Source organism: Fusarium odoratissimum (genome assembly GCF_000260195.1).
Source record: "Fusarium odoratissimum NRRL 54006 unplaced genomic scaffold supercont1.11, whole genome shotgun sequence".
NCBI lineage: Eukaryota > Fungi > Ascomycota > Sordariomycetes > Hypocreales > Nectriaceae > Fusarium > Fusarium odoratissimum.
Window position 1 is genome coordinate 141,873 of NW_022158697.1, and position 27,940 is coordinate 169,812.

The following is a 27,940-nucleotide window of genomic DNA, read 5'->3' on the forward strand; positions in this document are numbered from 1 at the left end:
TATTAAAATATCTCACTCAGTTGTTTTTATTTTGTATTAGACCGGATGACCCGGAAGATCCGGAAGACCCGGAAAACTGGAGATGTTGAGACCGGAAGGCGGAAGAATCGAATTTGAGTTTAATGTTTTCCGAGAAACCGGATGTTCTTCCGAAGGCTAGAGTACTTGCAGACGCGGGGCCCCGCCCTCCAGGGGGATCGTAGACTCTAGATCGGATCTCGCATCACATCCTATTCCCCCGCCATCCGGGGATCAGATCCGGTCACAATACTGCCGGAGGTCCTAATAGCAGGCTGGAGAGTCCAAACATAAAGCATGGACTTCCCCTCTGTTGCAGATCTTCTTAAAGTAGGCCTTCACTCCCGGGCAGTCCATTTATTGGAATACATATTGTTCCCCCTTTGTTTCATCTGATCCTAGTGACAGGCTACTATGCAAGTCGATCACACTTGTTCTTAGCTCTCGCCAGCATGGATTATCTCAAACCAGAGCAGTCAATGGATGAACAAGTCAGCGAGGCCGCATTGCCTTCGGATCTCAAGGATTCGGAAGGCTATATAGCCAAGGTCGATACTGAACACCATGGCAATCTCAAGACCGCCAAGGATGGCCATACTGTTCTGATTCCACAACCTTCTGATGATTCGCGTGACCCTCTCAACTGGAGTCCTGTCAAGAAACATGTGATTCTTTTTATCATCAGTTTCGCAGCCTTTCTTCCTGATTATGGTAGTGCTACCGGCGCTGTTACTCTCATCCCGCAGGCAGAGTAAGTAAGGACTTGTTCACAAGAGAGATCACCCTGTTAATACGATTGCTTTAGGCAATGGAACATGAGCCCGGACACAGTCAATCACTCACAAGTTGGTAATGTTTTCATGCTTGGTGCAGGTGGCATCTTTGTTGTAGCCCTCTCCGCATGGGCAGGCCGTCTGCCCGTTTTATTCTACTTTCTTATCCTCGCCACAGCTACGGCCGCTTGGTGTGCGGCTGCTACAACATTTGAGTCTTTCATGGCTGCTCGCATCTTGAATGGCTTCTTCAGTACTGTCTCCCAAGGTGGAGGATTGATGTTCATATTCGACATGTTCTTCTTTCACGAACGTGCTCGCAAGATTAACATCTGGGCTGCTTTCATTATCCTCTCTCCTTATATGGGGCCATTGTTGACTGCCTTCATCATTACAACACAGTCGTGGCCCATTGCGTTCTGGGTCTACTTTGCTGAGGTACGACCGGCTACAGTCTTTATAACCTTGAGTTCAAAACTGACTTTGCCACAACAGACTTCACTCGCGCTCACCCTTACGATTTTGTTTGTGGAGGAGACCTACTATGACCGTCGCATCACTGCTGCCAATCAACCACTCAGGGGATCACGCGTTGCCAACCTCTTCGGCTTTGCCCAGTATCAATCTCGCCACCTCCGCAACAGCTTCGGTCAGGCTTGCATGCGACCCTTTCGTGTCATCATTAAGCCTACTGTCTTCCTGTCTTGCCTTTACTACCTACTAACCTTTGCGTGGGTTGTTGGCATCAACACAACGTTGTCAATCTTCCTCACACCATTATACAACTTTGGTCCTAAGCAGATCGGCTTTTTCTATTTCACACCGGTTGTTGGCGCTATTTTGGGTGAGGTAGTTGGCCACTGGCTGCATGATGGAATTGCACGCCAATTCATCAAGACGCACAACGGTCACTTTGAGCCAGAAATCAGACTGCGTGCAATTTGGCTGAGTACACCGTTCATGCTTGCTGGTTTAGTCGGACTGGGTTTCGCTCTTGAGGACGGGTATCATTTCATGATTACAGCCCTGTTCTGGGGCCTATATGTCTTTGGTATAATGGTAACCACAGTTGCTCTGAATGCGTATAACCTCGACAGTTATCCAGAAGCATCAGGGGAGGTCTCTGCATGGATTAATTTTGCTCGAAGTAAGTTAACGTATTCTTATTCATCTAACATTTTACCGACTACTGCTGACACCCTGTAGCTGCTGGAGGGTTTATTATTAGCTATTTTCAAGTCAAGTGGGCTCATTCGGTAGGCGCTAAAGTCAGCTTTGGTACCCAGGCTGGTATTTGTGCTTTTGCATTTCTTATTATTATTTCATTACAAGTATTTGGAAAGACATTGAGGATCAAGACTGGAAAGTTGCATTTTCCTACAGCTTAGGAGGCTTTTGGCCTTAAGAGTATTAATCCTGTACCTTGCTTCCCAAAGGCTCTATACCAGGTCTTTTCGAAGCTTGAAGGGCCATTACAGCAAGTTTTACATTGAAGTTGTAGTTCTATAATGTAAATCTCTATCCCTTGCCTTTTGGAGTTCCAACCGAATATCGTCTAGTAGAAGAAGCTGAGTTTATTTGCCGAGGAAAATCAGGGCGAAAAACTGACCTGCTGCGCACCATCGCCCACTTGCCCGTGCACGTAATACTTCAAGAATGGTTTGAAGTACATCCCCAGTCTGATGCTCATACTGCGATTCCAACAGCAAGACTGTCGATCCTGCATTTTTCAGGAGCAACAACGCCGTAAGAGGCATTTGTTTTACGTCGAGAATATTCCCGAGACCATCTGCATGTAGTAAATCTCCTACGACCTTTAAGGCCATTTCTAGAGCCGCTATAGATAGCTCTGTTGAATTCTCGATGTTGTTTTGATTACTCAAGCGCAGTAGCCTGGTTGTGTGCAGTTCGATTATCGAGCTATCACAGTCAATGAACCTTGAGTCAGGCCAATGATTCTGTCGAGGATTGACTTACAGAAGGTATATGGACAGAACGGAATATGAATGCTGCACATTCAATTGAGATATGCTCAATGCGTCATGTATCTCCTGTTGAAGATATGAATCAAACTTCCACAATTCATCCTCAAAAGATGAGTCTGTGAGCGAAACAGCTTTCCTGGTCAATTGTAGAACACGTTGCAGACTGAAGACAGCTTGTATTAAGTGGGAAAATCGACCTGGATTTGTTGGGCTTTGTTCTCTTGAAAAAGACAGGGTTGCCGGGGATGCAGAATATGTTGGACAGGAGGATTCGCTCCATGATACATCGTCCCCTGGCAGAACTTCGCCTACACTAGCTTCGCGGATGATTGGCAATCGGTCGCACTCTTTGGACGAGTAATTATTCAAGATTCCGAGGAAGTAAATTGCCCACCAGACACGCATTCCTTCGTCCTCCACAATTATCGGCCCGACCGAGGGGATGTTCAAGCGCGATATATAACCCAAACTCGTGCAGGTCGTTAGAGTTACATACGCATCAGAATAACAGCCACGACTTTGCTCATATAAGGCAAGCAACAGACCTGACTGTATTGTAGTAAGTTCGTTCCGATAGTGTGCTTGAAAAAGCGAGCATAAGGTTTTGCAGTCATGATATAAACATGACAAGACATCGATGTCTGAAAGAAAATTCGAGGAGCACGGTGGAAGAACAAGAAGAAAGTGAAACAAAAGGCATGCGACTTTAGCACACGGCGTATTCCTCAACACTGCAGCCTTTTGTCTGATGGTGACAGGGTGAATAATGGGCAGCCATTGGTGTGTAGATTGGAAATAGATGTCGATAACCTCCTGCAATCCGAGACCAAGACCCTCAAGAGTATTGAAGAGAAGCGATGTAAGAACAGCATCCAACTCATGATGCCCTGTTGCAGTCTGGTTCTGCTTCTTTCGTATGCTTCGCAACTGCAGAAGAGACAAGGTAAATAACGGAGGGAGTGCCGTGGTATTGAAGTTGAGAATGGACAGTTCGGTTGATGAATCCTGCAAGGGCATTGGCTGGCTATAACCACATCTCACATTGTGCCTGGTAACATGGTAAGCGATGCTTTCGGGGGCTCTTATTGCATGATAGGAACCTACTGTGCACAGCGACTACAAATAGGCAGCTGTCTATCACAGGCACGTTTCTGGGCAGAACACGGGAAGCATGCATTTCTGGCTGATCTTGATGCCGCCATTTGTGGATGGCATGTCGTTTAGAATGAGGATAGGATACTAGTGATGACTCTATTTCCTCGCAAGGAATGAGAGCTATCTAGACAGATTTTCTGAGATTAGTAAGCCCCTTTTTGGCTGTGGGTCAAACGACCAATCAAACCAACTGTGTAGCCCACTTAGTGCCATGCAGCGTCCGTAGGGTAGTCTCTATTTGCCGCAGCGGGACAAGCTTTGGATGACTTCGTACTACACAGATAAAAGAAAATATCTTTGAAAACTTATGTCTTGTATATATCAATACCTAAATCTCCCCCTGGCCCTGCGTCAAAAGATCTCTAAAGCTCTGAAGCTTTAGACTTGGTAAACCATCCTGGACATGATAACCTTCCCTGAGGTCGAACTCGCCCGTTTCAAACAGAATACCGAAAGCCGACAGAAAGCTCTGAATAACATCTTTGGGAACAAACTCGTACATGGGAGGATGACTGGGAAGTTCTGTGATTTTCCCGGACTTCAGCAAGTCGAGAGAGTCGTATGTCAGTTGTATCTTCTCTCCTCTAACTTCTTCAACAGCCTGGACATATTGATTCATTGTCAATTTGTCATTGTAGATGAGCGTCTCTCCCTCCCACTTAGACAGGGACAGCGATCCCGCGACAAACTTTGCAACATCCATCGTGTAGCTCATGGCAACGGGAACGTCACCGCTTCCCGGCAGCGCCGCAGTACGATTTGCAATATCGATAAAAACGGTCCAGTCATCAAGATGTGACTTAAGGGGAGGCGAGACGTAGTAATCGATGAAAAAGCCTGTATACCATGCGGAATATTCCAAGTCCGTTGTCTTGAGGAAGTCCATCACAGCGGCCTTGGGTGGACCAAATGGTAGAGGCGAGCTAGCAGAGAGTTAGCCAGAGGTCATGAATATAGGGACCTTACACTACTACTTGCCTCGCGGGGTATTTAATACCCCATATACTAGGAATATACCTCGTGGTGACATTGGACTTTTCGGAAGCGACGGCAAGATTCATCTCGTATAATCCGATTGCTTTAGCACTAAGGGCTGAGATAACAGTATCAATTTTGTGATACTCCAGTAGAGTCTTGATGTTATCGATGTCGCTGTAGTCAACTTGCAGAAATCTTGCACCTATCTCGTTCTCTCCCTCTTCGCTCGTCTAGAGGGTCCATTAGCCATTGATCATATTCCCTAAGATCGAAGGGAGAAAGAATTACCTGTCGACTAAGAATGAAGACATGATGTTTGTTGTCGGCAAGGATGGCCTCAACAATAGCACGACCCAGTCCACGGGAACCTCCTGCAACGGCCACGATAGAGGACATGCTGAGACGGTATAAAAGTCCGTGAGGTTGGGAAGTTTTCTTGTATAGAGCTTGTTTATGGGGAGCGAGTTAGATTCGAATATCGTCATATATAAGCTGAAGGCATAGGAACAGTGCTTTATATGACCGATATGACTCGATAGCTAGAGCAGCCCAAATAGTTCGGCGGAAAGGGCGGATAAGAAATACGTCAGCTTTCCGAACTAGCAGCGCTTTCAAAATGCGCCATCCGAAAGCAAGTTCTCTCTAGTCTCGCACCGCAGAATGATCCAAACAAACCTCATTCATATGCAGAAGAGCGGATATGACTTATCTTCCAAATTAAGTTCCAGCCTCGGTTATCGCCGAGCAATTAGTAATACATTAATAATAAACCTTATGCTAGTCTCGATGCAACTGCCGACGGTGGAGGAGTTGACAGATGAGAGCAATATGAAGCAGGAAAGATAGATTACAACATGGCAGAATGGCAACATTAGGACCAATCTTCCCCCACGGACAAATCGTTTTGGTTCTAAACTTCTGATGGACGCGCTAAACCGACGCTACTCCGCGACCAACAAGGCACTAGTGACTAATTCTCCTTCCTTGCTTCCTCCTGTGTCCATATGAAGATGGAGCCTTCGGCCTAGTGTCGGACTAGCGCGGTCGCACATCGATGCTGCAATGCAGCCAATGATGTCTCGGTAGAAGCTGGGATAGATACCCTCAAGATCCAAGTCCCCGTCCATCTAGAAATGGTGAATTTCTGTACCATCATTCATCTCTTTGCAGTAAATACTTGCAAGAAAATTCATTGCAAGAACATACCGCGACCCTTTGGAATTCTTCAACATGACGCACTGCAACGAGGTTGAGGCAGTTCTCACCAAGCTGAAGCCATTGACAGACCAGCTGAGCCCGAACGATTTCATTACCCGGGACCATGACGACTATTCCCGCCATACCGCAACATTTTCTGCCAACGCCAACCGCCAACCTGCTGTTGTACTTATCCCTAGCTGCGTTGACTCCCTCGCCGAAATGATGCGTTTCCTTTACAAGTCAGACTTGGACTTTCACATCCGCGGCCGGGGATTCAAATCTCCTTCAGCCCGAGATGTCATAGTCAGCCTCCTGGGCTTTACTGACTTCGACTATGACGCCGAGAAGAAGCTCGCAACAGTCGGCGTGGGGATGACGTGGGCTGAGGTCGCGGAGCGAATGAGAGAGCTTGATCCTGAATACAGCTGTTAGTACACTCCCTTCTTGAGAATGAATGATGCGACACAGGGGTTGTCATTGTAGCTGACAAAGCATCTGTTGGCAGTGACCTATGCCAGGACTCCCAGTGTTGGGGTTGGTGGATCTATTCTTCACGGCGGATTTTCCTGGATGAGCAGCGAATTCGGCATGATATCTGATCCTATCAATTTCATCGATGCGGAAGTCGTAAAGTACGATGGTTCCATCGTCATGGCTTCGACTGAGCCAGAGCTTCTGTGGGCCCTCCGAGGGAGTGGAGGTGGTTTTGGCGGTATGTCATTCTTGTCCTTATGCCGCAGGCTCCGCAGACTAACTCTACCAGTCATGACAAAGGTTGTGCTACGAGCCCATCAGTATCCAACGAGAATCTGGTCGGGCATGATCTTGATTCCGAAAGATCACTTACAGGCGCTTGCAAGTAAAATCAATGACTTCATATCAAAGCCGCAGCATCCCAAGTTGAACTTCTTGACCTTTGTTGTACAGCAGCACTTACTCCCTGCGGTACTGGAAACGAACCAGTTGAGTGCTTTCGCCGGAGATGTGATTGTTCTCCAAGTTTACGATGCTTGTGGAGAGAGCCACGGCCGCGAAGCATTTCGTTGGGCACTGGAGATGCCAGGTGCTATCGACAAGACCAGGGAAGGCGACATAAAATCAGTCCTCGATATGCAAAGTAGGTTCCCCCCCCTAATCAAAAAACGCGGCAGATTTAACCCATCTTTGCAGTGAATATCAGCGGTATGAACAGATCCATGGCTGAATTGCACGTCATGGCAATGGGTCTTGCCGAGGCGAATGAGGATACGGTCCTCCGTGCGCTCACATGGCCTGACAAGATTGCTGCCATTGACAAAGACATTCATCAACTCACCATGATCGTCCCTGAATTCCTTGTCTTTGTAGGATAACTTTCATGCCCTTGACCGCTGCGGAGACTGGAAGCTGACTTGGCCGCAGAGCCCACCGATTGGAGGCGTCGCCAAGGTTGCATGGCCTCGGCCCACGAACCTCAAGCATTACATATTGGTAGCGGTTGGCAGCCCATCAGACGGAACGGCGCTACAGAACGAAATGGCGCATCGACTTATCCAGCATGCCCCGGAAGACATCGTTGGATCTCAGGGATACAACGTCCTCCCTACGAGCTCAGATGAATTGGTGGATACTAAACTGGTAAGATATACGTTGTTGATAAAGTTAAAGTCGCACGTCTGACTTGTTCATAGGCCTATGGACCACACTGGGATAGACTGGTTGAGCTGCGTCGAAAGTATGACCCGGGTTTGAGATTCAAGACACTTATTAATCCTTAAGTGAGGCTGTGTTATTATGAAGGTGATTGATATTTGTATCAAAGTGATAGAATGCTGGAAGAAAAGGATGTTTCAAGATAGTTGTACTTGTATTAAACGCTCTTGATATAACTGTCGTCTGATCTTGTTAACTTAGCTGCTGCGGGAGTGTTACGTTGGGCAGGCCTGACATCATTGTTATGCAGTACGAAGTGTGGTTTTGGTACTATACTGGCTAGCATAAGGGTATGTACGACCACGAGGATACGTTGGATAAGAAGTTCTCTAAGCAGCTTCAGTTGGCCACTGCCTACAAGCTTCGTGCTGTCGTAACACATTAAGAGCACATATGAAGTTAAATGCAATAAATAGTCAGGGAGAGTGTTTCAAGTGAAAGAAGCTATAGGACAATAGATGGATGTAACGCGATAAGTCACCATCCCAGGGCTAAGTACCAAGTTCTTGGTATTGAATGTAAGTTGTCAGCCACAGGACTCAGCTGTACATAAAGGAGTGGGTACAAGTGCTATTAAATCATGCCATAGCATAAAATGTAAAGGCTCGACCCCAGCATAAGAACATCTACTGGGGAATATCAACCACGCCAACAATCAAAGCATTGGTGTCTGCTTCGCCAAAGTTGCCTCCGCTTGCGACGAGCAACTTTAGATTTCCACGATTGTCCTTGATGACTCGAAGATCTCGACTATAACCATTCTTCTGGTTGATTTTGACTCTCTTCCAGTTCTCCGGAAGTGCTCTGTAGTCGTTAACATAGACGTCACTATCACTGTTGCCGTTGGCGATAAGGATGCCGTCCTTGCTGCCAGCTTTGAGGGGGGCCCAGATGATGAAGGGTGAGCCGTAGGGACTCATCGCCGCTGTGTCATTGGACACGATTGGTTGGATGGGCCTGCCGAAAAACTTGGTCGGGTCGTTGGAGACGATGTAGTTGACCTGGCAGTTCTTTACCGGCGCACCGCAGTTTTCAAACGTCATGATGTAGTTGTTGTTGATGGGTATGTGCGCAACCGTAGTCATACCGGGGCGTCCGTCGTAGTAGTCCATAGCGACATCATTCACGATTGGGTCCCATTTTCTCAGATTAGTCGTGGTAGTGTGAACGAGTTTCTGTCCATGCTGTGGATCGCGCTGATCAGAGTAGTAGACGATCAATTTGCCCTTATACATCAGCAAGAACGCTTCCCAGATGGCCTTGTCACCATTGCGGACGGTCTCTGGACCTAGCCCGTAAGCAACATGACTGAGGAATGTGAATGTTTTGGCGCCATCTGTACTGGCGTACATGTCGATGTAGGCATGACTCTTGTTGCTGGGAAGTGACGTGCCCACTGCGAGGATGGTGCCGGCCGGATACCCGCCAAACCTCTCGGGCAAAGAGTACAGGATAGGCTGGTATGCCATTCCCCAGCCATTAACCTGGTCTCTGAATCGTGAGTGCTCTTTCCAAGTCGCCCCGCCATCTGTGGAGCGGAAGATTGGGAGAGACAACGGATCTTCCGGCGAATAGATCTCGCAAGTGATGAGAAGAGATTTATCGCTCAGCTGGAGAGTGCGAGCATAGAGGGTACGCGGATCAACCCAAGAGGTAGGCGGGGTGAAGACCACGTTGTTGTTGAAGTTACTCCAGGGACGTGGAGCTCGAGGTGAGATGGCGCTGGCCGAGGCCAAGGACTGCAAAGAACTGGCGACCGCCAGGGATGCAAGCATAAAATTGAACATTTTGCTGACAAGAGCTAGATGAATTGGTCAAGTATTGTTGTCGAGGCTATGATTGAGTGAATGGTGTCTTTGTGTAGAGAAAGACAGCTAGACTTTATATTCTCCTCGTTCAAAGACACGAGCAATAACCTAAGTTCGGTTCAGAGTTCTCTATTCCTTACTTCTCAGTTTTTGTCCTTCTTTCCATGGGGATCTTGTTACCCCTCATTCGCAATGGCCCTTTTCTTGGTACAACATCAGAAGCCTCTATGAGAAGTCGTATGTTTCAGAAACAAGATCGACACGTCGGATGCTGTCATTCTCATGTCTCCAGGTTTCCCTTTTAGCCTGTTACCCCAGGTTCAAACCCCTTTAACCGCGGAACTGGGACGAATCAACGGGCATCAATCCCCAAGTTCGTATTTCCAACCACACCAAATTTAACTCATAGTCATCTTTCCCAACTGTCTACGGCCAGACAGGTATGTCCTGAGCACTTGTTTAAAACTGTAATAGGAAGAAAAGACTCTACCTGTTCTATACATAGTCTATGTTGGTATGAAGCACTTTACCATCGCTTTTCCAACACAGGAATCTCACCATCAAAGCCCCTCATGTATCAGGGCATACCTAACGCCTTCGCTCTCATTGGTGAGACGAGCTGCATGTCGTTCATCGATAGAGTCGAAAAATGCTGGACCATGTTTGATGGCATGAGCCATGTCGGATATTGCTTTGATTACCTATTTGTCGTTAGCAACTTCACGAATGCCTTATTCTTCTACTTCATTCTCCCCGAGATCTCGTGCGTCCCACTCGAGGATATGAACGCGGGTTTTTAATAGCTCTTGGCCTGTGCCAGGAACAAGCAAAAAGCATGCAGCCCTCCGCCGACAAGGTGTTGAAGCCGACGCCGTCTTGAGCAAGAACACTAACAAGACGGAGGCAATCAATGGGGAGTGTAAGAGGCAGCTCAATGGAAGTTTTCGATGCTCTGCTAGAAGCCTTACATCTCCCTGGCACTTGGACACTTGAGATGGAGGCTTGACTAGAGTGGCTCTTGTGTGAGTGGACGTTTGACGATGATATCTGGGGGCAGCCGTAGCTTACTTTCCATTCTTGTTGAGTAGGCTACATTTGTGTACTGCATGCTTATTCAGAGGTTTTTAAAGCTGAAGTATCAAGTCATAAAGTCTATGGAGATGTTTTATTAATTTATTATACGCCGCTTATATAGCTTCTGCATGCAGTCCAATTCCAACCTCGTGATGTCTTAACTGCCTTGCCAACCCTTTTTCAAGACAAACACACCCCTTATACAAGTCAACGGGAAACGGGGTGAAGCTGAGGTTCGGTGCGTCAACTAGCTTTCTCACCTTCATCAACTTCAATAACAAAGTCGAGTCACAATTAGGCATCATATCAGTGTCTCACGCTGAGAAACAAAACCACAGCATAAAAAATAGCTATCACCATGCATAGAGAAACTGTGTATAATAATATGTCTTAGTTAAACCAGTCTCAGCCGCTGTGTTGTACCGTACTCCATATTCCCAAAGGTGGCTTTTCCTTGTAGATCAATTGTTTATCCTGTAAACAGGGTAAGATGCATGGGCGATGAGAGGGATTTCTTACACGTTTGACATCGATTGGTTGATGCAGTCTCCAAGGCTAAGTTTACTGTGGACTGAGCGATGTGGGGAATTTCGAGAACGACGGGAATGAAACATGCTGATTCGTGCTTAAGCCGTGGCTAATTCGGCATCAAATTAGCCTCGCGAATGCCTTCTATCGCAATCCCTAACTTAGTTAGTGTGAACTTGGACGCATGGCTGATGGCGCGGGATCTACTCTGTAACGGCACGCACGAAAGATAGTTTCACTGAGTTACGTAGATAATTTAAATTATCCACGGGGTTACAGCGAATAGGCAGTCTTGAATCCCGATTACTATTTTTGCCTCTTTATCATTTTGGTCCAAACTCCAATCGTCGGCTTGTTTTTCACCCCAAAAGAGGTGTCCTGGACAAGCCGCCATGCACCTGTTCACGTTTGTCTTCACGTTACTCAGCCAGACGGTGGTATCGCTTAAGTACCTGACTCACGGCCTGGTGACTTAATGAGGAACTGGACATACTTACAGACACCATCTGACACCTCATTCACCATGACTAGTACACATATTCCTCACCTTGCTGACATGGGCACGTTCAAGCAGTTGATCGTCCATGGCCAACCGTTTCTCATACGTGGCGCTGAGCTCCAGAATTCCTCCTTCTCTTCTGCCAAGTTCATGCGCGAGCTTTGGCCGAGGCTCGTTGGCATGAACCTCAACACGGTCCTCGGAAGCGTTACGTGGGAGATGATAGAGCCAGTTGAAGGGCATTTTGACTTCTCGGAAATCGATCGCATTATTCTCGATGCGAGAAATGCTGGGCTAAAGCTAATACTGCTATGGTTCGGATCATGGAAAAATGGTATGCCGGATCCTACTTGATGGCCCTGAGTGTAGGCACCTCTTTCTGACTTGCAGCCAGGCATGTCCAACTACGTCCCATCCTGGGTGAAACTGGCTCCGGACAGGTTCCCTCGGGTTTGGCTGCAAGACACAGGCAACCGCCTGAAAGCCACCGAGATCATCACACCTCTCTGCGCTGCATCCACCGAGGCCGATGCCACTGCCTTTGCAACTTTGATGAGGCACCTCAGAGAGCTTGACGAGATGCACTCGACAGTTATACTCGTACAGCCCGAAAACGAATGCGGCATTCTGGGAGATTCACGTGATCGCAGCGACATCGCTGAACTTGTCTATGGGCAGCCGGTTCCTGAAGATCTTGTGGCATTTCTCGAACACGACTGGGACAGCTTGCATCCAGACCTGAAGCATCATTTCGAGATGCCTCGCCCCTTGGCCTTCAGCGACAATGCAAATTCCACCTGGGCCAAGACGTTTGGCGAAGGCCCCTACACCGATGAGCTGTTCATGGCCTATCATTATGCCAAGTATGTTGACGTCGTCGCCAGGGCCGGCAAGAAGGAGTATCCCCTACCAATGTTCTGTAACTTTTGGCAGAACTACAACGGCGAGGGCTCTGATAACGACTTCCCTGTCCTGGCTGGAGGCGGCGGCATGCCCGGTGACTATCCCTCCGGTGGTGGTATCAGCAATGTCTTGGATATATGGATGCGTTTTGCGACAGCCATCGACTTTATCTCACCCGATGTTTATCTCAACGACTATATACACATTTGCGAAACATATCGGCATCGGAACCAGCCCCTTTTCATCCCTGAGCAGCGTCGTGATGAGTATGGGGCTCGCCGACTTTGGAAAGCCATCGGTTCATATCACGCGATCGGCGCTTGTCCGTTCGGTGTCGACAGTCTCCCGGAAGGTGAGACGTGCGCCTATACCCGACACTTTGGGCTAATTGCCCATGTCTCCGACCTTGTCCTCGAAGCTCAGCAAAGGCCTGGAGCCATTGTTGGTTTCTTCTTTGACGAGGTTACAGAAGACTACGTGGAATCAGAAGACCCGAGTACCGTGGTAGAGATGGGAGGATATCAAGTGACAATTGAGCGTTCCTTTGTGACGGGCGGACCTGGGCCCGGATACGGCATTGTTATTCTTCACCAGGAGAACAACTACCCTAACGAAACAAGGTTTTTGCTTATTGGCCAAGGTTTCCAAGCTATCTTCAAATCCCTCGACCCGAGATCTTATTACACGGGGATTTTGAGATTTGAGGAGAAGGAATTCAACAGTTCGAGCGGCAAACTCGATACCTTGAGACGGCTCAATGGGGACGAAACAAGAAGTGGACAGTTTGTCATCATGCCGAATGACGATCCGGATTACGCAGGGTTCCCAATCAGTATCACAATCCCAGCGAGGACTCGAATTGCTGAATGTAGTATTTATAGCCTGCTAAAGTAGCACGGATATAATTTCCGTGTATACAACATGAACGTGCAGGGAACTTAGTTTGCATTGATCCCATCACTCTTTCGAAGATAATAAAAAGTCTCATAGCTCATGGCGATTATCTAAGGCCATTGAGTAACTCTGTCAGAGTATTGTTTCTGTGCCAAAAACCATCCTTATCTGATACTGTTCCTTGCCTGGTCAAAGATATAGATATGGGTGGGGTCGGGTCGGAATCAATGAAATCATCTGAGGGTGGAGCATATTCCGTCAGAAATCTCGCCATCCACCCATCCATCTTACGCGGATCTGTTTCCAGTGATTCAATCAAGGCACTCTGAAACAGTGACAGGCGAGAGATCTGTCAGACCCCTACCGCATCAGTATTACCAAACAACTTATAATGAACGTGGAAGAAGCGGACATACCAGTTTTTCCAAACTCGGCCAGAACATTTTCAGTTCGAGTAGAGTCTTGAAGTTGGAGATTAAACCACTTCTTGCAGCTTCAAGCTCGCCAACCTCACCCATAAGTAGCACGTGCACTAGTACCGCCGAAGATACGATGGCCATATGCCCAACGGCAGCATGGACCGCTTCGCATCCCTTTCTTTCTCGTGAAATCTGCAACAGCTCGGAAAAGCGAAACGCGTGTGACTTGCAAAGCTGCGAATAGTGCAGTTTGTTGGAGGAATACAGCCGTCGGGATTCCAGGTAATTGAAGAAAAGCAGCGTCGCATAGTGGTGTAAGTCAAGATGGAGGTCTATAAAGGTGCCCCCGAGTCCCTTGGAACAATGCTCACGGATATTCCGGTCTGAGAGCTGCATGTGAGATGGGAGATTCAGCACCCAGTCGTCAAGCTGTTCAGCTAGTAGTTTGACGTGACCATCAAAGTCCTGCTGACACAAGCCACGTACAACGTTGCAGCGATTGAGATCTTGAATATGGCCAAATATCTTGGCCAGCATGATTTTGTACGCCCATATGCCCAAGGTCGAACCCGTTGATCCACGAAGTCTGAATTCAGGCTGTTGGAAGGTGGACTCGTCAATTGGGAGATCAACCGCATAGTCGTTGTCCTGGATTTGTCGTGGAAGCCCAGAAGCCGAGGAGCACCATCGATCTGCCATGAAAAGCGTTCAGAAGACTCGCTTTCTAGTTTCAGTCACAGCCGGGTTTTCAGATCGCTTTCCGTGAGGGAGTCGCATGATCTGAGCCATGCGGATTGCGATACCTTGGTCTGGTGTTAGAACCGGTATGAATAATGGTCTAGAGGTTGATCCTATAGTGCGTATTGGGGGGCCAAGCGTACCAAAATACAAAGCTTCGCTTTCTGGGTTCAGATTGGCAGAGGAAGCATTTGCGACAAGGATACACGTTTGGATGGTTGCTAGACAGAATTGTTCCAAGTTTGCTTGTAGCCTCATTTTGGAGGCTCTTGTCAAACAATCTTCAAGAGCCCTGACGGCGGGGTCATGCGAAAAACGGCATGCCAAACTGCATATTGCTAGCAGTAAGCCCGGATGAATTTCCCTTTGCTGTACTTGGTCTCTGAGGGTAGGCTCATGAAAGATACTCTGTGGCCGATCGTGAATAAAAGCCATGTACTTGGTGACTAATTCCCACTGTATCTGGGGCGATAGGAGGTCGTCAATATTCGTTATAGGCGAGATTGTCGTTCTTACTCTCTCTAGAGGTGCTAATTGTGTCGTAATCGATGCTTTGCTCAGCTCAGTTGAAGAACATGGCTCTCCCCGTTGCTGGCATGCGAAACAGGTATTTTTACCAGACAACAATCGGCGTTTCCTCTTTGCTGCTCGGCATTGCAAGCAAGCCTTGGCATTCTTCATTATCTGGGGTAAAGATAATTACCTAGACGGCCAATTAGCAAACTATTTAGGTTGCAATCATAGCTTAGCCGAGAGATACAAGACCAAGTTCGCATTAGCAAGCAGACTAACCCCGGGTTTTGAAATTGCGGGGAATTGACATACCGATGCAGTTAGTGGATCTGCCTCGGCACTTCAGGGCGGAAATGACGGTCTAGGCAATACGAATGGAGCTCGCCTGTCGCCCTGTTGAGCCAACTTGGACCTTGAATCCCGCGTTTCCCAGTTTATTTTTGAGGGGTAAAACGAGAACCGAACAATGTCCTCGGCTTCGACGACCAAGAAATCTAGCAAGAGGGATGAGTATACTTCCCATGCTTGGTAAGTTATTTTGTTGTTCTTATACCTCGTTTACATGCTAACCAGGATCAATGTAGCACTGAATGCCAGCGACGCAAGGTCAAGGTTAGTCTCGTTGACTCAATTGGTATAACTACTTCAGTGCTGATCCTCATGTTGCAGTGTTCTGGACAATCGCCATGCCACAACTGTCTTGGCAGAGGTGCCGAATGTAGCTATCAAGATCCGTCGAATGGATCAAGTAAAAGGAAGCGAAAACAAGCTTCGTCAAATACAAATAAGTATGATAAAACCCACTGTCCTCTCAAAAGACAACTGTCCAAATGTCTGGGACCTCGAAGCTGACAGTCATCAAGAAGACGCGCCGTTCCGCCCTCAAGTCTCTCCACCTCTGCGTCAGAAGAGACTGCACTGCTCAAGGAGCAGCTTCAACGCTTGCAACAAGGACTGGGTACCTTGATGATGCAGCAATCACTCAGCTTCGACTTTCTTAGTTCGCACAACACTGCGCCACTGCCGAACCAGACGAGTATCTCGGCACCCTCATCAGATGAACAGCCCCTCACATTCGGTCAATCCATCGAAGCATTTGAATCACAGAGTACAACACACAATGTTCAAGAAGGATCACCGAGCTCTATTCAAGATGACCGTCAACCTGCTGAGCTCACCTACGCCGAGACCGATACCTTTGTCCCCGGGAGTAAATGGCTAAACCGATTCGCTGTTGCTTCACAAATTCGTGATCTACGCTCCAGCGTCGGAGCAGATCCTGTTCTGCCAAACACGACTCCCTCAAAGAGCTGCACCGTCGTCCTTCCCTGCCCCAAGGACCTGACACGGGCAATAAAAATAGGCCTAGCCGGGATCGACTGTTTCTTCCCTTCCATCCATGGGACGAGTCTTGTAGAAGCGATTTCAGAGACCCTGAAAGCACTGTGCTACTCTTCTTCTACCCAGTCAGTTATCGTGACTGAGCCGCATCACTTGGTCATATCGATTCTTCTCGTCATCATTGCAGCCGGACAGAACCTGGACGATAAAGCTTGCCCCGATATGTATCTGGACAGGGCGTGGCCTGGCTCGGAAGCTTATTGGCAGAGTAGGAAACTCGTACAGCACTTTGAAGGGGGAAGTGAGCTGCAAACAAGCTGTGTCATCTATCACACCTTCTCCGCGGCGTATCTCTTGGCAGCAGAGAGGTTACGTCTTGCCTCGACCCACGTACTCAACGGGCTTCATTCCGCTGTCAGTTTGGGGTTAGGTCAAAGTCACGGATTTCCTATATCCTCAGAGGATTTTGTAGATCCCCTAGCATTATGGATTACTCTCGACTTCCTCGACAAACGTATCACTCAGAAATGTGGCATTCCATACTTTGTTGGAAATAGTCTTGGACATGTGGACTTTGAACACGAAACCAGCGCTCACATCGACCCCAAGAGCAAGGCATATCTGAAGACCATGTTCAGCCATGCCAGACTCTGGGCATCGGTATGGGATGGATTTCTAGCTCCGAACGCCCCGATGGCGAGCGATTGGGTTGAAATCCAAGCATTTGATGCCAAGCTCCTAGCTCTTAGGGAGCAATACCCTGACATTTTATCATGGAGCGGAGAGTCAGTGGACAGCACCGTTTTTGAATCCCCTTCCGAACCAGAGGATCGACGGCGTCTTCTTGTTTTTCTGGTAAGTCTTCAAATGACAGTTCGGGATGAGTAACACAGCACTAATTAAGCAATTCTAGAGATATCAATCTCTCAGATTGAGTATCCGCCAAAGGACGCTAAGTCCCCCAGAGACAAATGCTCGAAGGGTAGCATCTTGCTTAAGAATTTCCATCGAGTCCTTGGATGCAATTGGCCATTACCTGGACAGCTGGGGCGCAAACCCGAATGCTGGCTATATACTAACGTCTTCTCTGGTCGAGTCCATATACTACCTAACCCTCGGACACCGTGAAGGTGTGTCTATGCTTGACGCCGAGGCACTCCCGCTAGCGCTCCATCGAGCCGGGAGCATGCTAGAATCTCTGTCTGCCACAATCATGTCGGCAGCTAGAGCCTTCAAAGCCTTGCAGTGTGTGCTCAACTACGACTTTCAAGAGTTGCATCCAGACTATGACCTCATATTCCCACTCGCGGGTTTCCCAGAGTCCAACATGAACTTTGGAACGCCGGTTGATCGAGTCGAGTATCCCTCAAGTACAGAAACATTTGATTTTTCAAAGAGCTTTGACGCGATGATTTCAAACACGATGGCGGGATCTAGGGTTGAGGTCAGCTCAGTATTAGCTGAGATGTTGACTGAGATAGAGGCTAGATAGTCTTTGTATGGAACTGCATATTTCTGCAGTAGCTATTTACACAGAATGCTTCGAGATGAAAGGTTGTGACTGAGTACTCTGGGCCACGGATATCGACGTAAACCTTTGTAACTGCACTCGTAAAAACTCCACAACTGCCTGAGCACCCGCCTCGGTGACCTCACCTAGTGGAAACAGCGTAAAGGCATGGCAAGCACCCTCAACAACATGCAGCTCAGCTTCACTCCCAGCGTTGATCCACCTGGCAGCCATGAAAATGCTATCATCGAGTAGTGGTTCGATATTCCCCACGAGAAAATGCGCCGGGGGCAGGTTGCCCAAGTCAGCATACAACGGGGATACGTCAGGTCTTTTCCTCTCGCTGAACGGCATATGACCGAAAGCCGCCTCAGAAAACTTCATCATGCTCTCGCGGCTGATGACTATGTTCCTCTTGTGCGAAAGCAAGGAAGGCGTGTAGGTCAAGTCGTATATGCCATAGCCTGCACAGATTGCAGCTATTTGTGACTTGACATCGATGCCATGCTTGTCCCGCAATTCTAGGACAACTGCCACAGCAAACCAAGCACCAGCCGACTCTCCACCGAGCACTCGCAAGGGAGCTCCAAGATCACTGACGCCTTGGGCAGAAAGAGCAAAGAGGGCCGCGTCTACGCAGTCATCACGGCCTGCTGGGAATGGCTGCTCCGGCGCGAGTCGGTACTCCACAGACGCCACGGTCAGGCCGGATGCTTCGGAGAGTCGCGTCAAGTACCCATCGTAAGACGCATTGCTCCCAATGACGAAGCCACCTAAAGACGGTTACCAAGTTTCAACATGGTTACACTAGTGCGTGGTCATACCTGCATGGAAGTGGAGGAAAACACCTTTAGACGGTCCAGGCGGTTCAATCACCCGGAGTTCAATCCTCTGTCCGTCACGTCCGGTAGCGTAAACCAAACGCGCTTGGTTATTCAGTTGTAGACGAGTGAACCCGTGAGTGCCTTCTGCTCGTGCTTTTCGGTAGTCCTGGGGGTTCTCAAAGTCATGCCATTGCTTGGCATTTGCCAATTGTTTCTCGAGGAGATCGACAAGTTCGAGGCGAGCCGCACGGACTTTGTCGGACACGGACTTCGGGCGTACGTTGACCGACATTTGGTGTAAAGCTTGACCTGCGAAAGGCCAAGTTTTTCTTTCTTTCTTTTAGTCAAGATGCGGGTTCAGGTATATAATTTCCAGGCAGAGATGTCAGCGGAAGTCTTTTGGCTAAAATTGACCGATCTGTTGTCTATTTCCTCCCACTGTTCCTGTCCAGCCTCTGGCCTACCTCCGAGACGCAGTTGTGATCAAAAGGTTGCAACGGAATCGATGATTCCGAGGGATGGCAAATTCCGCGGGCAGCTCCGTGTACTCCGTGTCTCCAGTCTTCTGGTCTATGCAGAATCCTAATATTAGCTGACTATCTGATTGGCTGAAGTTTTGAGACTGACCTGACCTCCCGGGTAAGTGAATAAAACACAACTTCAGCATAATGCTCTAAGAATAAATACAGCAATTAAAATACTAAAATATAAGTAGTAAATACATTTTTAAAATTATTTATTATATTCACTTTCTGTATATATTTAATCTACTATAAGCCACGTATGTTGGAAACATACTAACCTCCCAGTGGTAATTAAGGCTCTCAGCTACAAATTTTAACTGCAATTACAAAATACCAATAGCTTTACGGCCAGAGCTAACGAATATTGAAAACACATTCATACCGATAACACATTTTAATTGCTTTAAAGCTCAGAGCTTTGTAAATATTTGAGTTATCTGAGGTCGCGAAATGAACTGCGGCCAAGCCACGTCCACACCCAATTCCTGAGCAGCCTTTAGAACCCAACCCGACTCTTTCAAAAACTGTCGACCAACCGAAATCAGGTCAACGCTACCCGCAGTGCCCTCCTGAACCAAGTCTCTAGCCCGGAAAGCATCCGTGATCTCACCGACAGTACCTATAATCATCCGTTTACCTGCCTTTTCCAGTGCCCCCTTCACCCTCGCGGCAATGGTAGCTTGCTCTTTTCCGGCGTCAAACACGCTGTGAGCGGCTTGTGGATGGTTGCCTGCGGAGCTGACATCGAGGACATCAACGCCCAGGTCGGGGAGAAGCTTTGCGAGGCGGATCGTGCTGGGAACATCCCAACTTCCTAGGGTCTTGCCCAGGGTAGAGTTTTCCATCCAGTCGGTCGCACTGACTCGCACGAACAGAGGCATGGATACAGGGATAACACCTCGAACAGTTTGGATGATCTCAAGAATCAGCCGTATGCGGTTCTCGAAACTACCGCCATACTTGTCTTTCCTCTGATTCGTGATGGGACTGACGAATTGGTGAAGGAGATAACCGTGTGCAACATGAATCTCCAGTACATCTACACCGGCCCAGACAGCTCGTTCTGCTGCTTTCGCAAAGCTTTTGACCAAATCGGAGATGTCATCGATGCTCATCTCTCTGGGCTCCCAGAACCCTCCCTTTGAATCTTGACTAGACTTTCCATCCCAGACAAAGTCCGAGCCTCCGGATGGCCCAACAACGTCATCAGGCCACCCGCCTTGAGATTCATCAGCTCTAGCACTTCCCTGTCCCATACGAGTGGCAACCCACGGCGCCAGAGTGCTAGCCTTCCTTCCGGCGTGGCCAAGTTGCAACCCTATAAGACCTCCCTGGGAGTGCACAAAGTCTGCCAGGTTCTTGAGGGCATCTCTCTGCGCATCGTTCCAGATTCCAGGGCAATTGACGCTGATACGACCATTGGGCGTAACACCAGTTGCTTCCAGCATGACCAGCGCCGCCCCTCGGAAGGCATAGTGGCCGATGGTAGTATGGTACAGAGGAGTCAGAACACCCGTCTGCGGTCCACTTGCAGCACACGAGTAGTGACACATAGGGGACACGCAAATCCGATTTCGTAGCGTGACGCCGCGGATCTTGAGGGGACGAAAGATTGTCGGAGTGTTTGGTTCAAGTTTTTTTGCAGTTCCTGTACTCGGATCCTGTGCTGGTGTAAAGAAGGGGATACCTGGAACTGCGGCGTTGAGTTGCGAGTGGCGAACCATGGTGTGTATTGTTTAAGCAAAAGGTTTGGAGAGATTATGATGAGCCGTGACCAGCATGTGATGGATGACCGATTTGTAGAGAATTATTATATCAATCCGTAAAGGTTAAATTAGGTAGGCCCAGTTCTTGGGCTTACTCTCACGAAATTGACTGTTCGGTAACGTGTATTTGTCGCGCCTAGACTAAAAGTGGTTTGACAAGTGTTGACCAATTCCACGGAAGTAGTAATTATGCTTGGGGTTTTCGGAACTTGACCATTTCCGAAACCTTGGGAGTCGCGACAAGCAGCGAGCCTAAGACTCAATGACTAACAGCCCGAGCCTGTTCATTCGTCTACTGACATTAATTAATTTAAGAACACTGCATGATTTCATAATTATAGGCGAACAGGGAATCATAATACCATACCCTTCTCTTCTCGTCTACCCATCCCCCAGGCAGAGCAGCTAGTTCAAGATGTCAACATATCAACCAATGAGCGCGCGAGACCGTGCCATCAAACACTTACAGAGTCTCACACCTGGACTAGCCAAGCCAGGGGAAGCCACCGAAGTTTATAAGGATGTTGACGATCTGGCCTACGCTCTATCTCGAGTGCCCACGTTTACACCTCGACCAGTGAGTATTATTGCGATTGGTGCGGGTTTTGCAGGTCTTTCGATGGCCAGGGCTGTTAGCACTGGCAATCTCCACAATGCTAGCATTACGGTCTATGAAAAGAACAGTGATGTTGGAGGCACGTGGTATGAGAATCGCTACCCAGGGTCAGTATTATGTTAAATTTGTGCACCGGCAATTCTTGAAATCTCTCCCTAGTTATTCATTTCATCATATACCTCGGTTTAAATTCTTTTTTAATCCGATATTCAAGCTAATGGTATACTAGATGCGCCTGTGATATACCGGCACCCAATTACCAAGCAAGTGAACCACAAGGCACCTGGCTGAGTGCCAAAATCTGACCAGTCTACCAGTTCTCCTGGGCACCGAACCCATTCTGGAAATCGTATTACGCTAAGCAAGAAGACATCCTATCATATATGAGATCAGTTGCTGAACAGCATGACTTGCGGCGATACGTGAAGACATCTCACAAGATCACCAATGCTTCTTGGATCCCAGAGCGCGAGGTATGGCAAGTCACTGTCACCAAAACTGACGGCAGGGATCTCATCATTTCAAGCCCAGGCGTTACAGATGGTGAGACGTCGACTACATTTGTGGAAGAATGTGATATCCTCATCAACTGCACCGGTTTCTTCAACCACTGGAAATGGCCCAACGTGAAAGACCGAGAACAGTTCGAAGGAAGGATGCTTCATTCAGCAGCCTGGCCACAGGATGCTGATAAAGACATCAAGGGGAAAACAGTGGCACTGATCGGTAATGGAAGCAGTGGTGTACAGATCCTCCCTGCCATCCTCAATGACGCAGAGAGGATATATGTCCACATTAGAAGTCCGACATGGGTCACTACCAACTTCGCTTCCAAGTTTGCAGGTCCCGGTGGATCGAATTATGATTATTCCGAAGAGCAAAAGGCTGCTTGGGCGAAAGACCCAGATGCATATCTACAGTACAGGCGCCAAATCGAGCAGGAACTCAACAGTCGTTTTGGTCTATACGTAGACCACTCTCCGGAGCAAAAGGTTGCTCGCGAGTATGGAATTCGTGAGATGGCCAACAAGCTTGGAGAGAGACAGGACTTGCTTCAAGCGCTGCTCCCGGACTTTGCTGTTGGGTAAGTCAAGAGGAAATCACTACATGGAATGCGTCACTGACCGCAATGTATAGGTGTCGTCGTCCAACACCCGGCAATGGGTATCTTGAGGCTCTGACGTCTCCCAAGGTACAGGTAATCTGGGGCACAGTCGAGGCCTTCACTAAGAAGGGCATCCGTACCTCGTCTGGCCACGAAACAACTGACGTCGACACAATCATCTGCGCCACCGGCTTCGACTTGTCCTGCGCCCCTCGCTTCCCAATCAACGGTCTCAACGGAACCAATCTCCAACACCTCTGGACCGAGAACCCTCGGTCCTACCTCTCAGTCACAGCGGAAGACATGCCCAACTACTTCAGCTTTCTGGGTCCATTCTCTCCGCTCGGCCATGGGAGTCTCGTAACCTCGATTGAAATGGTGACCAAGTACATCACCGACTTTGTGAACAAGCTTCAAACTCAAAACTACAGCTATTGCGTTCCCAAGGATCACATACCCGCTGCTTACCAGAAACATGCCCTCGCATGGCTTAACAAGACGGTTTGGGCGAGTAACTGCAGCAGTACGTTTAAGAACGGGACTGCTGGCGGACAGCTTAACAGTTTACATCCTGGTAGCCGGATTAATTATTTTGAGCTTCTGCGTACTCCAAGGTGGGAGGACTTTGAGTGGAAGAGTCTTTGCGAGAGTGAGGACTTGACTTTTGCTTGGCTGGCGAATGGATTCACGTATAGGGAAAAGAACCCGGCTGACTATCCAGATACAACGTAAGTCTTCTCCTCTCATTTCTACCTTCCTCCAAGCAGTGTTAACTAACAGTTGAACTTAGCTGGTTTATCAACTTTGACAAAAATTCTAAGCAGATCGAAAGACGTAACATAGAGGAAGAGGTTCGAGATGTCGTGAACGGGACCGCAAGGCTGTAGACAGACTAGATAGACTGCATCGCCTGGCTGAATATATATATAAACTGCATCTCTGTTTACTATTCCCATTGGTGCTACGTGGTGTATTACGAATGTTGATAATGTAGAATAATAGCGTAGTGTTGCTGGCTGAAGCATAGTAGAGCGTGAGGCATGATATCAATAATACTTGTGACGCTCCATTAGAATTAAGTATTCGTTACATCCGTAGTTCTTCTGGCTTCACGTCCCATTACTCATTTCAGTAATGCATTTATTACGGTAATAGTGGCAATACAAGCTGGTTCAGCACAAAGGTGAGAGGCAGTGAGAGACAATATCATTTCAGGGTAGTTATAGCTTGGAAAACTCAGAAACATTCTTTTCTCCTCCCAGCAACATCTTTGCAAGCTTGGCTGTGGCATCGGTTGTCTTGGCTCTTGCGCGAGTTGATCGGCCCTGGGGACCAGCATCTCCCAATATGTGTACCTCCCTCCAACTACCAATATCACCAACCTCCAGAACCGTCCCCCCAGTGTACTTGATCTCAGTCAGCAATGCCACCATCGCCTTCACAACTTCTTCAGTGGGCAACAAGAAGTCTTTAGACAGATCAACGTGATTCTGTGCTCCTGAGTTATTACGAAGCAGCGGTGTGTCAACTAACCTAGATATTGTGAGTAAGATTGACAAATCAGTAGGGAACTTTAACTTACCCCGGCGCAATGCCGACTACTCGGATGCCACACATCTGGTCGAGCGGTGCCATGCAACGGACGAATTGGCTGATAGCAGCTTTCGATACAGAATAAAGTGGAAGAACAACGGAGGGCTTTTGGGCTGTGATGCTTGAAAGGTGAAGGATGGTGCCTGGCTTCTTGGCCTCTCGCATCTTCCGGATCGCGATCCGTGTCATTCTAATGGGGTGGAGCATGTTAATGTCAAACAGCTTGTAGTTGAGTGTTTCGTCCTCGTCATCCCAGAACCCAGGAAAGGACCCTTCGTACACGCCAGCGCCGGGTACTACGATATTAGGTACTCCGCCGAGCTTCTTCTTGAAGACCTCAAAAACCTCGACTAAGTGTTCCAGTGAAGTTACGTCAGTCTTATGAAATACCACTTGGGGGTTGACTTGGTTTCCAAGAGACTTTAGCCATGCTACGGCAGTGGGACTCAGTGCGATGTCAGCAATAAGGACTGCGCATCCCTTAGCTCTGAGAGCCCTTGCAAGTTCCAGGTTGATCCCTTTGTTCAAACAGTCAGATCGAAGAGCAGAGGAATGTAATGAGAGTCTTCTTACCCGAACCTCCTCCTGTTACTAAAGCTGTGTTATGGGGAAGATCGCTCATGGTGACAGGATGAGTTAATGTGCTTTGCTACAAGTGAGTTATGAAGTAGGCGGTGCTGTATGTAGAGTCCTGCGATTGACAGTGAATTGAGATTCCAAGTTGAAAGTCCAAACTCACCAAATTTGTTTCTTCGCTGGAGGTCTGGACACTAAACGTTAGCGTTAAGAATGATAGGCGAGACTATTCCCTGTTGAACTCTAGCCTAAACGGAAAGGAACCAATTTTAGCAGGCCTCCTTTGCCTCCGAGTTCCGTGGGGCATTTATACGGAAACACTAACATAACAAAATGACCTTGAGGAGTTGACCGATTCCATGGAAATAATGTGGCGAGGATAACGTCTGAAAACCTGTAACATTTCGGCTCGACTTGGGTGTTTGGTTGGTTTTCCCTCCTCAACTTTCAATCGCATCACAATATGGTCAAGGCCTGAAAACGCGGGGTGACAGGCTAATCAACCCTTATTCCGACCTTCCGAATCTCGCTGAGACCATGGGATCACCGTGACCAAGATTCAAATATGCCAGTAAATACAAGTAAAACATCTTTACTATATCGCATTATATATAATCTACTCTTCCTTGTCATCACGCCTTGACCTAATAACATGAATATCATTTAAAACTAATTTGTATACACAAAGGTCTGCCCACACTTGGCGACTATGCCCTTCGGTACTTTCAAGACAAAGGAGGCTCGAGGCCCCATCCCTCTCTGCTCTTCGCCCTACCCAGTTGGCCTGGATGAATTCACCAATGTCCATATTCTTTCCGTCAAATATCACACAACATACGACGCCGTCAAGGATATGATCCCTGAAGAATGTGAGCTGGAAGATGAGCCGCTTGTTATTCTCACCCTCTTCAGCTACGGCATGAGTCCCATTGGCGCATACAACGAGTTTGTCTGCCAGGTCGAGGTCAAGTGGGAGGGCAAGATATTACCCTTCTCGATCGAGCTTATCCTCAACAATGAAGGTGCCATATATGCCGGACGGGAGCGCTGGGGTATTCCAAAGGTTATGGGTAACGTTGAGTGGGGTCCTTCCAAGATCAATTCATCGCCTAATGGAATCATTACGGGCCATGTTGAGCGTCCCGTGGGGTGCAAGCTCGTCCAGTTCGGGTTCAAGCCGCAGAAGAAAGTTCAAGACTGGGGTGCTCTGAGCGGCACGAAGCGCGAGAGTCTTCACTTCCGTTCGATCCCTGCGGCGAATAGTTATGATCCCCCAATTCTCAGGGAATTCATCCCTACCTGTATTGAGATAACTCATGCTGAGGTTTGGGCAGGTGAGGGATCTATTGGTCTCTTTAATGTTTCAGAGTTCGATCCGATTCATCGACTCGAGGTCGTGAGATACGTTGGCGCAACTTTGTGCAGAGATGCTAGAGCTGTCCTGCATCCACTTTCAAAGACCTTCCCTGTCTGAGGACCGATGGCACAGCATTTAAGTAGCATATTGGTTTATAAATATTCACATTAATATCGCATTGTAAATGCTCCATTCTTGAATCATATCCGGCATACATTTTGCCTTCATGACTGTATGTGAACTGGGTTGCAGATGATCTAGAAATATTAATAATCCAAGTTCCTTAGACGTGCTATGTAAATAGGATAATAAGATCAACCCAGATAATTACATGCCGTCTCTCTTCTGTTCTCCTGAACTATGTTTGACCACAGTGAAAATACTAAAATATGACTAAACGTGCTAAGTTGCTTTTCAGACTTCTGTATTTGGGCTTCCAGCTTCCTCAACTACCCACCTTATAAGCGCAGTAGTGATTGAGAAGCAAGCAGTAGATCATGATCGCATAAACGTCAAATGGCGTTATATAAAGAAGTAGAATATTCTAAGAAACTATAGGTTGGCATTATCACCAAGGTCTTGGTCATTTGATTCAACAAATAGTTTTATACTACACTGAAGATCCTCCATCAATGCGAATAATCTGACCAGTTATAAATGACGAACTTTCGCTGAGAAGAAAACAAATTAACGCCGCAACCTCCTCAGCTCGTCCCTGTCTCGAGATGGGCTGCTTGGAAACTCTCTCCTTCAGAAAGGTTGTAAACTCTGGGGGAACACTCTGAGTCATTGCAGTATCTATCGTGCCACTGAGCTTGATTTTAGCAGAGTCCAATAGACTTTCATGTTTCTCAAGGTAGGAATTGTTGAAACTTACGGTGCGACTGCATTCACTCTGATGCCAGTTGGGCCCTCTTCTCTGGCTCCCGTCTTTGTAAGACCAACCACTGCATGCTTCGAGGCCGAGTATTGTGCAGCCCCAGGGACTGCCACTAGACCAGCCAGACTTGCCAGATTGACAATACTCCCGCCGCTAATCATGAAATTGAGCTCAGCTCGCATGGAGTAGAAGACACCTGTGGCATTGATGCCCATACACAAAGCCCAGCTATCATCGGCCAGGTCGCGGATCTTACCCTTGCCCATCTGGACAGCGCTTATTCCTGCCGAATTAACTGCCCCATCGAGTCTGCCAAATCTTTTCACAGTGTCTTCGATCCAGGAAATAATTTGGGCGCTAGATATAACATCGACCTCTGCTATCATGATGTCTTGTTTATCACGGGTTGTGTGCGCGGCGAGAAGGGCTTGGGTGGCTTGCTCAAGTGGATTGAGTGATCTATCAGACAAGGATAACTTGGCTCCGACTGAGAACAGTAATTGAGCAGTTGCAAGACCAATCCCGGATGCTGCGCCCGTGACGGCAATAACTTTGCCTTTGAGGTCTTGCATTGTTGTTTGGCTTTGTATGGTAGTTTGATATGTGTTATGATGTTATTAGAGGACGTATGAGCCAGATGTGTGACCTTTTGATCTTGATCTACTTAGTTA

General features: G+C 47.9%; 13 protein-coding genes across 13 annotated transcripts; 6 read left to right on the plus strand and 7 right to left on the minus strand.

Moving 5' to 3' along the window:
- Window positions 1–470: 470 nt before the first annotated feature.
- FOIG_07469 (uncharacterized protein) lies at window positions 471–2,179 on the plus strand (the record flags this gene model as incomplete). The annotated part of the gene is made up of 4 exons (XM_031207044.1): window positions 471–769; window positions 824–1,229; window positions 1,287–1,938; window positions 1,998–2,179. The coding sequence occupies 4 exons, from the start codon at window positions 471–473 to the stop codon at window positions 2,177–2,179; spliced, it is 1,539 nt and encodes a 512-aa protein (XP_031062577.1).
- Window positions 2,180–4,259: 2,080 nt separating this feature from the next.
- On the minus strand, window positions 4,260–5,305 carry FOIG_07470 (uncharacterized protein; the record flags this gene model as incomplete). Its single annotated transcript, XM_031207045.1, has 3 exons — window positions 4,260–4,854; window positions 4,898–5,139; window positions 5,198–5,305. 3 exons carry the CDS (start codon window positions 5,303–5,305, stop codon window positions 4,260–4,262), a joined length of 945 nt encoding a protein of 314 aa, XP_031062578.1.
- Window positions 5,306–6,139: 834 nt separating this feature from the next.
- On the plus strand, window positions 6,140–7,866 carry FOIG_07471 (uncharacterized protein; the record flags this gene model as incomplete). Its single annotated transcript, XM_031207046.1, has 6 exons — window positions 6,140–6,536; window positions 6,615–6,821; window positions 6,873–7,226; window positions 7,280–7,452; window positions 7,511–7,726; window positions 7,780–7,866. The coding sequence occupies 6 exons, from the start codon at window positions 6,140–6,142 to the stop codon at window positions 7,864–7,866; spliced, it is 1,434 nt and encodes a 477-aa protein (XP_031062579.1).
- A 561-nt stretch (window positions 7,867–8,427) lies between these two features.
- On the minus strand, window positions 8,428–9,588 carry FOIG_07472 (uncharacterized protein; the record flags this gene model as incomplete). The annotated part of the gene is made up of 1 exon (XM_031207047.1): window positions 8,428–9,588. The coding sequence occupies one exon, from the start codon at window positions 9,586–9,588 to the stop codon at window positions 8,428–8,430; it is 1,161 nt and encodes a 386-aa protein (XP_031062580.1).
- Window positions 9,589–11,734: 2,146 nt separating this feature from the next.
- On the plus strand, window positions 11,735–13,507 carry FOIG_07473 (uncharacterized protein; the record flags this gene model as incomplete). The annotated part of the gene is made up of 2 exons (XM_031207048.1): window positions 11,735–12,044; window positions 12,105–13,507. 2 exons carry the CDS (start codon window positions 11,735–11,737, stop codon window positions 13,505–13,507), a joined length of 1,713 nt encoding a protein of 570 aa, XP_031062581.1.
- A 315-nt stretch (window positions 13,508–13,822) lies between these two features.
- Window positions 13,823–14,922, minus strand: FOIG_07474 (uncharacterized protein; the record flags this gene model as incomplete). Its single annotated transcript, XM_031207049.1, has 3 exons — window positions 13,823–13,867; window positions 13,924–14,618; window positions 14,808–14,922. The coding sequence occupies 3 exons, from the start codon at window positions 14,920–14,922 to the stop codon at window positions 13,823–13,825; spliced, it is 855 nt and encodes a 284-aa protein (XP_031062582.1).
- Window positions 14,923–15,643: 721 nt separating this feature from the next.
- Window positions 15,644–17,504, plus strand: FOIG_07475 (uncharacterized protein; the record flags this gene model as incomplete). The annotated part of the gene is made up of 5 exons (XM_031207050.1): window positions 15,644–15,705; window positions 15,762–15,789; window positions 15,847–15,965; window positions 16,041–17,373; window positions 17,484–17,504. 5 exons carry the CDS (start codon window positions 15,644–15,646, stop codon window positions 17,502–17,504), a joined length of 1,563 nt encoding a protein of 520 aa, XP_031062583.1.
- Window positions 17,505–18,046: 542 nt separating this feature from the next.
- Window positions 18,047–19,144, minus strand: FOIG_07476 (uncharacterized protein; the record flags this gene model as incomplete). Its single annotated transcript, XM_031207051.1, has 2 exons — window positions 18,047–18,801; window positions 18,853–19,144. 2 exons carry the CDS (start codon window positions 19,142–19,144, stop codon window positions 18,047–18,049), a joined length of 1,047 nt encoding a protein of 348 aa, XP_031062584.1.
- A 642-nt stretch (window positions 19,145–19,786) lies between these two features.
- Window positions 19,787–21,100, minus strand: FOIG_07477 (uncharacterized protein; the record flags this gene model as incomplete). The annotated part of the gene is made up of 1 exon (XM_031207052.1): window positions 19,787–21,100. The coding sequence occupies one exon, from the start codon at window positions 21,098–21,100 to the stop codon at window positions 19,787–19,789; it is 1,314 nt and encodes a 437-aa protein (XP_031062585.1).
- Window positions 21,101–21,557: 457 nt separating this feature from the next.
- Window positions 21,558–23,647, plus strand: FOIG_07478 (uncharacterized protein; the record flags this gene model as incomplete). The annotated part of the gene is made up of 5 exons (XM_031207053.1): window positions 21,558–21,865; window positions 21,988–22,025; window positions 22,068–22,842; window positions 22,896–23,591; window positions 23,644–23,647. 5 exons carry the CDS (start codon window positions 21,558–21,560, stop codon window positions 23,645–23,647), a joined length of 1,821 nt encoding a protein of 606 aa, XP_031062586.1.
- A 436-nt stretch (window positions 23,648–24,083) lies between these two features.
- On the minus strand, window positions 24,084–25,078 carry FOIG_07479 (uncharacterized protein; the record flags this gene model as incomplete). The annotated part of the gene is made up of 3 exons (XM_031207054.1): window positions 24,084–24,396; window positions 24,446–24,974; window positions 25,030–25,078. The coding sequence occupies 3 exons, from the start codon at window positions 25,076–25,078 to the stop codon at window positions 24,084–24,086; spliced, it is 891 nt and encodes a 296-aa protein (XP_031062587.1).
- A 663-nt stretch (window positions 25,079–25,741) lies between these two features.
- FOIG_07480 (acetoacetate decarboxylase) lies at window positions 25,742–26,506 on the plus strand (the record flags this gene model as incomplete). The annotated part of the gene is made up of 1 exon (XM_031207055.1): window positions 25,742–26,506. The coding sequence occupies one exon, from the start codon at window positions 25,742–25,744 to the stop codon at window positions 26,504–26,506; it is 765 nt and encodes a 254-aa protein (XP_031062588.1).
- A 493-nt stretch (window positions 26,507–26,999) lies between these two features.
- Window positions 27,000–27,841, minus strand: FOIG_07481 (uncharacterized protein; the record flags this gene model as incomplete). The annotated part of the gene is made up of 2 exons (XM_031207056.1): window positions 27,000–27,198; window positions 27,267–27,841. 2 exons carry the CDS (start codon window positions 27,839–27,841, stop codon window positions 27,000–27,002), a joined length of 774 nt encoding a protein of 257 aa, XP_031062589.1.
- Between the last annotated feature and the right edge of the window lie 99 nt (window positions 27,842–27,940).